This window comes from Pomacea canaliculata, linkage group LG8, assembly GCF_003073045.1.
Source record: "Pomacea canaliculata isolate SZHN2017 linkage group LG8, ASM307304v1, whole genome shotgun sequence".
Classification (NCBI taxonomy): Eukaryota; Metazoa; Mollusca; class Gastropoda; order Architaenioglossa; family Ampullariidae; genus Pomacea; species Pomacea canaliculata.
The window spans coordinates 10,597,107-10,610,952 of NC_037597.1; the positions used below are offsets into that span (position 1 = coordinate 10,597,107).

A 13,846-nucleotide genomic window follows, 5' to 3' on the forward strand; every position below is an offset into this window, starting at 1 on the left:
CAGCGATGGGGGGAAAGGTCAAGGCAGGTCACCTCTGGTGATCGCTGACGACCGACGGGCGTGAGAAGTGTCCTGCGAGGTTCTAGAGGGGCTAGAATTGTGAGTGAACTTCAGGTGGTCAGATTTGGATGTTGTGCTGAAGGTGCTATTTCTGCTAGGCTCCCACAAAATGAGTAAATCTGCCCCGGCAGGTAGACCAATATTCGGGATAAAACCCGCAGAAAGCATGCAGACAACAAAGCAAATATATACACATTTGTCTCCAAACATTAGGTCATTAGGTTTTGTTGTCGTTGTTGTAGTTTGGCAGCAGAGAAGTCGACAGTCCAAAGATACAGCGGCGGAATACAGAACCACCGTGGTTGACTGACACCTGCAGGATCGCGGACCGTCCACTTACGGATCAAGTGCATGAAGAAAGCAGATGGTGGACTGACTGCAACAGATTGTGTACACTGGACGGGGCACTCATGATGCAGGCTAAGGGACGGCTACATTGTGACTAACGGAACCTAGAGGATGCCGGACCGCGATGTGATCACGCACACACGTACACACGTACACACACACTCACGGCGCGCGAGGAGGCAACTGTAACTTTCTGTCGTGTCTGCAAGGCCTTCAACGTCTTGTTGTTTCTGTGCTAATGCTGTCTTCCAAGCCAAAGTGCAGGAGTTGCTCGTTCTCGGAGAGAAAAAGAAAAGTCTCAGAATTACGAGGGGCTTAGAGTCTATCGCGGACAAGCGGCTGTTGGCGTGCACCATGCACGAGCGTGCAGACAAGCGTGCACGAGGCAACTGTAGGCAATATGTCTGTGTAGTTAGGTGTCGCTGACACGCGCCTTCTCTCAGGGAGAGCATCCATGTAACCATTCCTTAGTTTTTGGCCATCACTTAATCTTCTGTCAGAGACCCTCTCTGAAGGGAATAGAGAGAGAGAAGAATAGAAAGAGGGGAGTGTGGAACGGAGTGAAAGGGGAGATAAAAAAATAAGAGGGGCAACCTAGACGGGGAGGACTGAGGGTGGAAGGGGGGTTGTAGGCAAGTCTTAGATAGCGAGCAGCTGAGGTAAGAGTCTCCCTCTTTCTCTCTTAAAAATGGTGGTTGCTGGCATTTTGAACTGAAGCCAAGGACGCAGTTGGCGGCCAGTGGCTCATTCCATGTGACAGGCCAGTAGCCTGATAAGCCCAAACGCACCTAGCTGACTGCCGAGCAGGCATCAACACAAGCCATTAGGCTGCCTCAGACCTGGCTTCCACCCACCCACCCTACCAGCCGTATGGGGTAGAGGGGCAGGAGGAGGAGGGGATATAAATAACAGGCGAACACAGGGCCGGTAAACTCGGGCAAGCTTGGAGTGGCGAGGTCTGAACCACTGCTGGCCACAGCAGCTGCCGTCAGAGGCAGAGAGAAGTGAAGAAACAGGTGCTGCCCCTCTATCCTTGGCCGCGGAGTCTATTCCTCTCACTCTGAAGAACTTCTAGTCCCCCTTCCCCAACCACACACACATTCACACTACTAACCACACACACACATAATCACACTATTCCTAACCCTCTTGTGCATCTATGGAGGAGGGAGACCCACGAGCTCGGGGGGAGAGGGGGAGGAGATTAAGTGTTTGGGCACAAGGCTGCAGCGGGCGAGTGTGGGAGGAGAAGTACAGAACGAGGTGAGGGGGGAGCGTGGAAGGGGAGGGGTGGCGTTAGCCCCAGTAGACACAACATACTCGTGTCGTGAAGCAAGCGAGGGACTAATGGTGCTGAGGAAGATTCCTTACAACAAATCCCTCCTTGCGTGGACCACTGGCCCAATCATTAAACAAATATTTCATCTCTGCTGCAACTGTCAGATAACAGGGAAATATTTATGTAGGTAGAAAAGACAGGCCGCCCTAATGGCCTGCAGTGTTCTAGACCTTTATGTATACATAACCTGCCAGACAGAGCATGGGATGAGTCGAGAAGTAACCACCCCGCGTGAACTCTCTGGAAGTCGATATCAAAATGTCATTCGTAGAACTCTAAAATTTCTCACAACCACTTAATTGTCGGAAATCATGGGGAAGAAACTTTTATGACGGACGATACCACGACGGACGACCCCCCCCCCCCCGAAAAAAACAACAACAACAAACAAACAAACAAAAAATACACACACATTTAAACAAAACCAACGATCCTTCGAGCTCCCTTTTTGTTTGATCAGTCGAGATTTTTGGAAAAAAATACTTAAAGGACCGAATATGGAGTTTGATCACGAAGCTATTTTCTGGTTGCGTAAACAAGATGATAAAGGTATCTACAACTTTCAAGGCCCCTTCAATATCGCATTTTCTCCCCAGTCTCTTGAGCTGTGTGCGGTGTAAGTGGGAAGAAGTCCTCTCCCTCCTCCCACCGACGCGTGACAAATGTTGTTTTTAAGACACTTGTTCTTTACGCGCAACACACAGGGTGGAAGAGGGGGAGAGAAAGACAGACCGGGGAGATGGGCGAGTGAAAGAAAGGAAGGAGACGGCAGACACTACAGGCGGTGTGGGGGGAGAGGTTCAGGTGTCGGTGAAGAGCGCCTCACCACCGGCTGCATGTGAGACGAGCAGACGACTGCTACTCTAAATACTTCCATTTACTTTCCTCGCTGTCAGGCCAGGCAGGCTACCCGGATCCAGCGCGAAACAGGCCTCAAACTGATTTCCTGACATTTTCTTCTTCACAAAGCTGATTTTTTTTTTAAAATACTTAAACCGAAATTCTGTAGCTTCTTTGATACGACATGGGACTGGGGCGGAGACATCGTTTTCCGTTGGTATGTGCACGCATGAAATCATGGCGCTATAAATAATTTCAAGTCTCACTGTTCTGTCACCCTTCTTCTTCACCTACTTCTCTTGATTCTCGTCAACCACTAACAAAAAAAAAAAGGACGAAGAAAAGGCTCGGCATCAACTGCCTGTTCTCTGTTTATTTCCGTCTCCAGGCTCCTCCCACCTCGTCTCGCGTTCTCTCCCACAGACCTTCCTCTGCAGGCGCTGCTGGCGCTGGGGCCGCTGGCGCAGTCATCAGTACCTTTGTGCTGCTAATCGATGCTTGCGCATGCGTAGAAATTACAAGAAAAAAAAAAAAGACTATTTCCTCGCTAGATAAGACGGCTTGGCCCCTTGCACCGCCACGGCCCCGCACACCTGCCGGCCTCCTGAGCCTCCGGAGGTCCGCCCTCGGACCCACCCCCACCTCCACCACCGATCTTGTCACCTTTACTCCCCCACCCCAGCCCCCGTTTTGCCCCAGCGCCCCCGCCAGGTCCCAGATTAATGCGTGTCTCCAACATATCTCCACTGTTCCCAACCAAGACTTATGAATCGCCCGAGTCAAGGCAGATTGCCATCGCTCTCACCTCCACCCTCCTCCGCCTCCTCACCCACCAGTTTCAAACCGTTGGGGAAAAAAAAAGTGTGGAGCATGCTAGCGTGGGCTGGAGGTAGGCACGACAGAGGGTTGGCGGGAGTGTTGTGTAGGGATGGGGAGGGGGTTCCGACAGACAGGCTTTAAAGTTTAATGATGTATACACAATAGGTTTAACTGCAGTTCTGAAAACATGAAAACACGAGAAGTGCGCCTTTAAGTGAACAGTAGAATGGCTACAAAATAGCTTCCATTCCCCAGACCTAACACAGGCGACGGTGACAAGCTGGAGCGTACACAAAACAATGCAATCAGTATTTACAGAGATGTGCAAACATGAAACGATTTACGAAAAACATTGTAAAAAAAACAACATAAAGTTGCCAACTTTCAACATCACTGCTGAAGAAGAAGGACTAACTTTAAAAATAAAACAGCAAAGATACAAAGGTAAGCTGAGCTATTCCAGAGAAGCCACAGTCTATTTTCACTACAATTGTCTCAATGATACTTGTGATAATAATGAAGGACATTATTTTAAGTCAGTATGGGGTTAAATAATAAAAATTATAAAAATGGGGTTTAAGGTGGGTTTAAAGGGAGAGTAGTGTCCCCTACAGTTATTTATCAAAATCAACGGTGACCTCGAGAAGAAAAGCCGAGGGTTAAAGGAGGTAAAGTAGAAACGCTGAGTGAGAACATGGGCTTAGTGCGCCTTGTGGTTGATGTTGCTAGCTCCACTTGGCCACTATGTTAAAAAGTGTTCGAAAAGCACAATGCCCTGGCGCCGCGAGCCAATGACTGAAGGAGTAGGCGGTCGTAGTTTGTGCAGAGAGGGTTACACGCAAAAAAAAAAAATTGAGTGGGGTGTCGAATAAAGAACTGGGCGTGAAGGGAATGGGGTGGGGAGAGAGGTAAAGGTAGGCCAAGGGGCGGAGGCTAGGAAAACACCAAAGACCAGTGCAGAAGGCAATCCACAAGGCGACGTGGGATGGGGTGGAGGTCACATGCGCTGGTGGCGACGCTGGTTACGCCGGCGGAGAAGCTGCACCGGGGCCTGGGAAAGGTTCTGCAGCAGTGCCTCCCTAAACAGCCAGCCGCAGACCTTGCGTCCTCTTTACCTTGCCGGCCGCCCCAAACAGGGTGTAAACACTCGGCACAAACCGCCAGTACATCATACCCCTTCCACACGTCACACGGTGACGTCAGCGTATATTCGCAACACCTTTTTATACGAATTTAAATCGACTTAGCAACAGCAACAACAACTGTATATATCGGTGTAGCTAGCATATTACAATGACAACAAAACGTAAAATATAAATCACTCCAGGTACTAAACAACGGACAGATGTCAGGTTAACTACAGAGAATCAAAGAGTATCAACCACAGCGCGATAACTTCACGTGATCTTATACACCCTTACGCCACTGACGGCAAGGATCGCAGGAACCTTTTTCTTTCCCTCTCGACCTTCCTCTCCTGAACCCGCCCCTCCCCGCCACCCTCCCTGCTGGCGCTGTGAAATCAGTCATTGGTGGGCAACAACTGGACGCGGCAGGTCTTAAGGCTGGCCAGCTTGCCTCAGCACCACCTCCTTCCACACTCTTCATTCCTCCCTCATTTCCATCGCCATCTCTTTCCTATTTAGTTTTTTTTTTTTTTATGGTAGTGAGCATAAGTTGAGAGAGGGTGCACGACGCAGGGTGCGCGATGGGGTGAGGAATGGTAGCTGGCTGGCTGGCGCGCAGCAGATGTCCCGCCACAGAGCGGCGATTGCACAACGTGAAGGGGTTAGGGTGGATGTGTAGGTGGGGGCCTGGCTATCGCTGTCGGTACAGTCTGCTGCTCCAAACTTGGCCATGGGGTCCTTGCCCAGCCCGCGCACCCGCTTGCCGCCTTGGGTTTCAGGATATGAGCCAGAGAGAGCTCGCACACAGCGCATTCGAGACGATTACTTTTGCCACTGGGGTGGCTCTCTAAATTATCCTCACACTCGGTGGGTTATGGCCGCAGTTAAAACGTGCCTTGCGTTGAGCGCCTTGCAGGTAAATAAACCCCGTTTGTGTAGCTGATCCATCTTACGCTGGGCTGTGTGTGAGTGTGTGCGCGCGCGTTTGTGTGTCTGCGCAAATACGTTTTTCTCCTCTGTACGTGTACCCATGGCTTCCTGTACACGTGGATTGAAACTTCTCCACACCAAAGTTCATCGGACTAAGTTGCAATACCTTTAGCCCGAGCCTTGGAACGTTTGGACGAATATTTACAAATTTGACACCATCTTTAATACAAGTAGTCTGTCTCATTTAGAATTCGCTTTAGTCTATGAAAATACACGCTATGACTACATCACGTCCTCATACAAATGGAAACAACCCAATTCACTCATTCAGGACCACAAGCATACCCTAAAGCAGGGGTGAGGAACCTTTTTTAATGTCAAGAGCCATCTTGATATTTATAACACCATTCGTGGGCCATACAAAATTATGAACTGCAAAATGAGCCTGTTATACTTGGTCAAACCGTAGTTTCTCCACAGTGCAACACGTGCACTCCCAGCACGGACCTGCTCCCAGCCTGCCTGGCACCGACTGTCCTCTGAGTCACCGCAGTACAGCAATACAACTACGTGGCTGTCCCGTCATGTACTCGACAATCAAGTACGCAATGGACTTTCCTTGCTTGTCCCTCACAATTATTATTATTATGATTCACTTAACATAAATTTATGCTTCGGTGATTCTCCTACATTAATTGAATTTCGAGTTCCACCTGCGATTACCTTGGCCGTGACAGATCAAATGATTTCGGGGGCCGGACGATCCCTAGCCATGCCCTAGGGTTACATAACGTACAGAAAAGTGCTGAGTAGGAGTCAGTGAAGTGCTGAGTAGGAGAGTCGGTGACAGTCTACGAGAGGTGATTAGGGCAGCAAGACAATGTTTTCAACATTCTATCAAACCCTCGTGCACTTTTCATTTTGGTCAATTGTGAAGTCCACAGTAACAAATTATAATTGCACACAATTGATGACAGCGATGACAATGATGTTATACCCAATCACGTCCTTGCGCTGTTACACAGGACAAAACATTACAGCAGCACTGGCTTGGAGGGGTGAGTACCCTGTGGGAAAAGTACAGCAGGGAAGCGGAGTGAGGGTAGGGGTGTTAATGTGAAGTCTGTGCGCGGCTGTGCCAAGCGTGGCCTGACAAGGGCTCGGGCCGAGAGGGAGAAAAGCCCAGAAGGGTGGGGGGAAGAGGAAAAGAAGGGAAAAAAGTAAAAGCAAGAAGGGTCAGGCAAGGTTAGACTGCCACCCTCCTCCTGCGCTCTGCCACAACTTGCCAGCCAGTAAACATACTGTATACCCTCTGGAAGCCAGATTTAGGTCAGCCCGAGGCTAAGTGAAGTCACGTGTGGCCGAGGTCCAACCTAAATTGCCCTATCACCTGCTTGGCCCATCAGCCAGCCAGCTCGCCTTGCCAGCGAAGTCCCACTGCTAGGTGCTGTATGAGTGTTGGGCTGTTTCGCGCCAGGCCAGGCAGAGACACGCGGGCCCCTGCAGCCCCAACCCCAGCCCCTTCACCCAGTGCCGTGCCCCGGCCTGACAGCATCTAGCACTGGGTCCCTCCCCTCCACCGTCATACATGGGAATGAGTGACCAACGTGCAACGGGCAGATTACGATTCAGAGTAAAAGCTACGAACCACAAAGATTAAGTCGTCTGGGTCTCACGCTGATCTCCCTTCCTGTGAAATAAACTTATTTTCTTTATTCGAAAACAAAACGATTTTAAGGATGAAGAGCGATGCGGAAGAAGGCTGGAGTAAAAGGACGCTGGGCATGTGGGTAGGGACAGGCAAAATGGAAGCATACCCAGAGATGGAGCTGCGTGTCGTGAGGTTTGCTGTTAAAAAACTGCTTCGTGGATGGTGACCATCACAGCGACACCGTCAGCGTTTACATCTACCGCTGCTGACAACAAAAGGCAGCTGTAATCAACTCCTTTTTTTTCGGGTGTCGCGTTTTTCTGCTTGGCAGTCGCCGATTGGCTTTTATACAAATACGAGGGAAGAAAGTCAATTGTAAACTGCCTTTTTAATTGTTTTAGTTTGGAAAGAGCGAGAAGTAGAAATACGAGAGAGAGAGAGAACAGAAATAAAGGGAAAGAAGAGGGTTGCGGAATGGTAGGAGCGGAAGGTTGATGGGAAAGTGAGGGCAGTTTGGTTGTTTTTTTTTCACTCTTCACTCTACATTGTGTCTCTGTGCTGCCAACTTTGAGGATGCTGGCGACAGTACACGTTGATACCACGGTTGTCGACTGTCTTCTCGTAGTTTCTTGAAAATGTGCTTGGCTGATGTTAAAATAAAGTGTGACGTAAAGGGCAAGACAAAACAGTAACTTTTTTCTTCTTACCCCTCCTGGGGCATAGGCCATCGACTACAGTCTTAACTGTTGTCGAAACGCCCAACCCTCCTCCTTTTTCAGCCGGGCTTGGGATAAACAGATGCCACGTGCAGAGAAAGAACAGCGTGCCCGAGACGAGAAATGAACTCAGGGCAGCCAACCTTCACTGTATTGGTGACAGGCGCTAACAGCGTTAACCGTTGCGCCACCGGGCCGCCAAAACAGTAACACGTAACATAAAATCAATAACAGACGGGTTGACGCTAATCACGACGGCCATCTCAGACACCGTGCCCACGTAATGAGGTCCGCGGTGACAGAGCAGTGGTCGAGGGCGACAGGCACGGTGCCAGACCAACGACAGGAGCTCCACAAGACAGCCGCCTGCAGAGGGGCGGGAGGGAGAGAGATCTGCTCTTCACACACTCTGCCTAGCAATTCGCTGTGCAAGTGACTAAGTGAATATGTAAGAGAGACAGAGAGAGAGAGGAAAGGGAAAAAAAAATGGCGAGACAATGTCACCTTATCCAGCGTCGGGTGGAGATAGTTTGGAGACCTCCTCCCGTCCCTACTACAGATCTTACTTGTCACTCACCCATGCATTTTCATCTCATTATAAACCTGCATGTGCGCATGTTTGTACTGTTCTGTGTTTCAGCGCTGGACATGTTTATATTGTACATGCTTCGATACATGCTTTATGACAACACTTTAATACCCCACTAACACACCCGCGCCCAGAAAGGGGAATTTATCCCATACACTGATTCCTCCGACAGTTTCTAGTGAGTGGAAGCTCGTATCTCCGTAAGGAATCCCTTGATTTGTTTTGAACATTTCTCGCATGAACTCTTCGTTATGTTCCTTGTCTACAGTCAATTGTGTCGCTCTGTTTACTTTAAGATGTTAGAATAGATGTTAGAGTGTGCAGCCAACGCGCTACAGCTGCCGTTATTCGGGCCAATGTTTCTGGTGTGTGTGGATGCACTCGGCGCACGTTTCAAACTTACATAATCAGATAAACAGAAGTACGACATATGTCATCGAAAGAGGTCCATTTATGGGTGGCACGCGGAACTGGTGAGAGAAAACTACAACAGCAACGAGGGCAAGGCCTGAAAAAGCCTCAGCGAATTCAAAATTCTATGTCGCGCGCGCGCGTGGAGGATATGTCATCAAACCCACACCGACAGAAACATATTAACAAGAAACAAATAACTCCTGGCATCTTTTGAAACACCTTACCTTCATATTGTAAAGGTGATATAGCTATGCTTTATAATCAAAACGACGACGACGACAGAAAAAAATGTTATTGCTGTAATAATGGGTCACACGTATTGAGATTTAATCTGTTTAAAGTTAATCAAGCAGTTGAAAGTGGGAAGTTAAACATAATCAGTGGAGGGGGGGCAAACTCCTTAACCAAAAAAGTCATGATTTTCTCTAATTTTTTTGGTACGAGGTACTGGTTAGAATTGCTTTTATTTCAGTAGTTTGACTGTTGATAAAAAAAAAATGCATGTTTCTTTAATTAATTCTCACGGCAGTTGTAGTACTGCCCCAAACTATGTCACGCGCGATCGACACAAAGTGTCGGAGTGGAAGGCGAAGTAAGGAAGAGATGAAGAAGTGTATAAAGGTTTCTGAATGAAACCTGCGACCGTCGTAGCCCTATGGTTGTTGCATGTGTCTGGACATACGCTGAGTTCAAAAACTTTATTTAGTTTGTGAATTTTGTTCCGAACCATCATTAATGTAATTATCGGTAGCTCCAAATGAAAATCAACCCAGAAACATTTTTGGCAAAGATTCTGACATCACTGATATCGGGGTCATCATTTATCAGGTCACTGGCGTAGATGTCATTGACATAAGTAACGGGTGGGTTCGTTAAAACGACATCTGAAGCTACGACACATTGTATCTGTAGAAGTATTCATAGCACACGTGCATTGCATCTCTTTCGCCACGATGGTGACACGAATGTCTCTTAATGGTGTGATAAGCTTGACGATAAGAGTTACAAAAATATACATGTAATGCTAGATGCTGTTTTACAGTCATGTAACAGCGATATGTGGAAAAGATCATATAAATACTGCGTGAGAAACGATCACTTCGTGACCTTATATACATTTACTCAAAAAAAAACAACCTACTTTCTATCATAATCTCTCACGGCATTTAATTAAAGCGAAATTACTCGTCAGTCTGTTTTTATATCTCTTTCATTGACATGCCTTTATTTCTCCAGCGTACAAGTCCGAAAAGCTCCAAGACTTTTTTTTTAAACTAAGCTGCTACTGTGCTGTGAAGGACAGAAACTAAAGTCTGTCCGAAGGAACCCATCGTGCGCCTAGAAAACAACAGTCACAGCAGACGTTACGACACTAGAGTGACGTAGACACACTGTGATTAAAGACAAACGCTTACCCTGCAATTCACAAAGGACACAGACATTTATGATATCTACTGATAAGTATTAACACGCTAACAATTCAGTTTTGTCTCTAAGTAATCAAGTTAATCTTTACAAGTGTCTTTAATGAGCGATTTCTCCAGGCCTTAACCTGGCATGTAAGTGTTCGTTGTGAACTGCGAGCGACCCCTTTCATCTTCATACCTACCACTGGTCAGTCGACACTCGTCCAAAGGGCGCGTTAATGTAATCTACCTCACTCTGGTACTACGGGCTGCCAGGGGAGTCTTATCTTACAATTCCCTCCTGTGGCGTGTTTTGTCAGAATGTGTTACATTACACATATATTACACATACACAACTTGATAAATTCAGTGACTTACTGTTTACTCCTTAAGAAAGTCCTTTAAGTACTGTTCCACCATCTAATCAAATGTAGCTTCTCTCGTATCATTGAACTAAAGCGAAAGCACTGAGCAGTCGGCCGATCCCCCTAAACCAGGTTCAGACAGGGAGGGATCAGCAAGTCTCACGGCTTGCCTATGGAAACCAACAAACTGGGGAAAAGTTGGGCAAGGATGGAGTGAACTATTCAGGAGGAAGGAGGTGGATGACTGCGATCCAGCTGATCGTGAAGACCAATCCTTAGCGGATGTGTACTTCAATTATCAGAATGTTCTAATAAGCTCTAGATGTTCAACTTGTTCAAGAAAGCCACCAAGCAGCCCTCTTCCACTCGCACAGTGGTTTTTGACTATAGTTATGTCACAATTTATACGGCTGTTTGCATTGGTTAAATTCAACAACGCTAACAATATCCAGTGCTCAATTTAAAATAATCTTTAGTGTCGATACAGTTCAATGGGAAGCACACAGAGTACCATACAGAGAGAGCTCATGGCTGGCTGTGTGAGGCAGCGCTGGAACATCTGTGCGGCCAGAGTGAAAAGTTTTGAACTCATAAAATTACAAAAGAATCTCTCACCAAACACACACACAGAACAGCTTAAAAAATAAAACTTTAAAAACACCAAGTGACCGTCTCCCATTTGCTTCTGTGAAAATAGCTGCGACAGTTTTGATGAGGGCCCAGGAGAGGGGTAGATGATTTCATTTCAGCCAACAAGTGCATGTATCGGCGAAATGTGAAGACATGAAAAACACAACGAAAAATAACTGACACAATGAGCACAAAAACAAACAAACAAACACACACTCCGGTGAACTCAGATAACCTCGCTCTCATGTCTCTCACAGACACATACTGCCTGACCTACCTGAGTGAGTGGTGTTGGCCTCAGCGTCGACCACTTGCTTGAGCCTGAGCGGTACTCGCTCCTTGATGTCGCATGAGAAGCCCGAGGAGGCGGCCTCACGACCGCTGGGTGTGCCGAGGTCTACAGACCAACCGTCGCCCAGTTCCTTTCTGGAGTTGGAGTAACCCCCCAGGCACTTCCCCGCCCCCGGGGTGGAAAGATCCGTAGGCCCGTCGCCGTCGTCCGCCGAAGGGTCATCGCGGGGCGAGGCGCAGCTGGTCTGCTCGGCATTCTCCTTGTTGCATGCATGGTTCTTGTGCTTGATGAACTGCACGATGTCGTGCAGCGGGAAGGACGTCTGGCAGTCGCCGCACACCAGCAGATCGTTCTCCTGCTCCACTGCAACACAGCACGTCACAAGGCACACAGGTCAATACCTTAGCACCTTCTCTCTCTTCCTCCCTCCCTTACCATGAACTTCAATAAAGAGCGTTGACGATTGATATTTTGTGAAGGTATCTATACAAACCGAGAATATAGACATGACGTCAACGGCCACGTGACCTCGAAAGACACAAGGATGTACATGTATTTCTACACGAGTAAGTTTATATCAACGTGTCAAAATAATGATCACTTGCCGAGGCAATATGAGGGGCTTGGAAAACTTTTTATGCAAACTCTTTAGTTCGTTTCGTTTGGCAGATCATTACTTTTATTTTTACAATTCAAAGCCTCTCTACACAGTACGCCTAAACTGTAAACTATGCACTTTAACTGTATATTATACACAATAACTCTACACAGCATACCTTAACTCAAACCCCTTCTTAACACGATACACCTTAACCCCTCTCAAAAGGTGAAGATGAGGAATGTGAAGAAGCAGCGGGAAGCACATGCAATGCTTTTGATAACTGTAATCCATCCGGGGGTTGTAAAGACAATATTAACTCGTTAAACGTCTCTTGACACCGTTTTGAGCAATCAAACCAAAAGAGAGAGGAAACACAAATGCACTCGCAGGTAAGTAAAAATCAAAACGCATATACCAAGGAAAATAAAAGATCCATTAAGAATAGAATCTACAACCTTTACACTAATAACCATTCGCTTTACTTACTATGATACAGCGTAACTTTTATGGGCAAAGAGCAAAGGGGCTGAAATGATCAATCCTAATTATCTCAATCACATCCGATCATAATTTCGGACTGCGCGCTTATGCGAAACACTTTCGTCTGCTGGACACCTGATGGACAGTTGGTAGTGATAAGTAGGTAAAGGCGTTCACGTGACCTAACGGTGGTAGGAGCAAAGCATTAGAGCTAATTATCTCGCCACTAGATTTGGTGATGGCGGTGCTAATCTCTTCTGCCCCGCTGTCTGACTTCTCCCACCCTGTCTAGAGTCTGGAACCGACTTCAACATCGGGGTCCACTGGGAGAAATGCGCTGTCACGTGGGCTCTAACGGGATGTTCTGCACCTCTCCGGGGCAGCACGCCGCTGCTCTTACCACTAAGGGAACGAAGCTCTTTAGGGTTTCTCTCCAACCTGGCAGGTCCTACCTCGCCTGAAAGACCACGAGCTGTCTGGAGATACGTTGTGCCGAGCTTTGCTGATGTTCAACAGGAACTGCTGACGTGCACCCACTTGGGCATTCCGACCGCAGGTGTCCGGCGACCCACCCCGTGAAGAATGCCACAGCACAAGGCGCGGGATGACATCCAGGCAAAGACCGGACACTCCTCTCCACACGCCAGACATTAAACAGGATTTCGCGCCTCAAAAAAGCGGCAATCCATGTTTTTACAATCTGTTTTGTGATTATAATTCTCATTTAACTTTTTCTGCGCTTAAAGTTTCGTAAAACAAATATGAGAAGGGATGGATAGGTCCTTTAAAACCGAAATACTGTCAAGGGAAATAAATAATGGTTCCCGCTCCCTCTACACGAGACGCCCGACTAGAATGCACCATGCACAGCGAAATGAACTAAACTGATTTTTCCACTATAGAGCAATTGCCGGACGAGATAAGTACGATCTATCTTGGTCGTGATGCTACGCATTATCAGTACCCATTATTATTATAAAGTTCCTCTTCTACCAGTCCGATATAAGGTTGACAACAGGCCCACGAGAGTACTGACAGATTTAGTCTTCTCGCTGCACACCATATTTCAACCCTTTTTTTTCTGTCCGCCAACAGAGAAATAATATCAAGCTCCAATTAACTTTTGCTTGTTTAGTCGGAAACAGCTCATGGTATCACCATCTCTCTCTCTGCACGTGCGGGACAGAAGGGGGAGGGGTGACAGACTTGACCCACCTCGCCATGGCTTCCAGGCAGAGG

General features: G+C 47.5%; 1 protein-coding gene across 1 annotated transcript in view; it reads right to left on the bottom strand.

Moving 5' to 3' along the window:
* The window catches only part of LOC112569897 (B-cell lymphoma/leukemia 11A-like), a 56,397-nt gene that overhangs the window by 12,354 nt on the left and 30,197 nt on the right, over positions 1–13,846 (bottom strand). Inside the window, 1 exon segment of the mRNA XM_025247961.1 lies at positions 11,512–11,889. Coding sequence (XP_025103746.1) covers positions 11,512–11,889 — 378 coding nt within the window.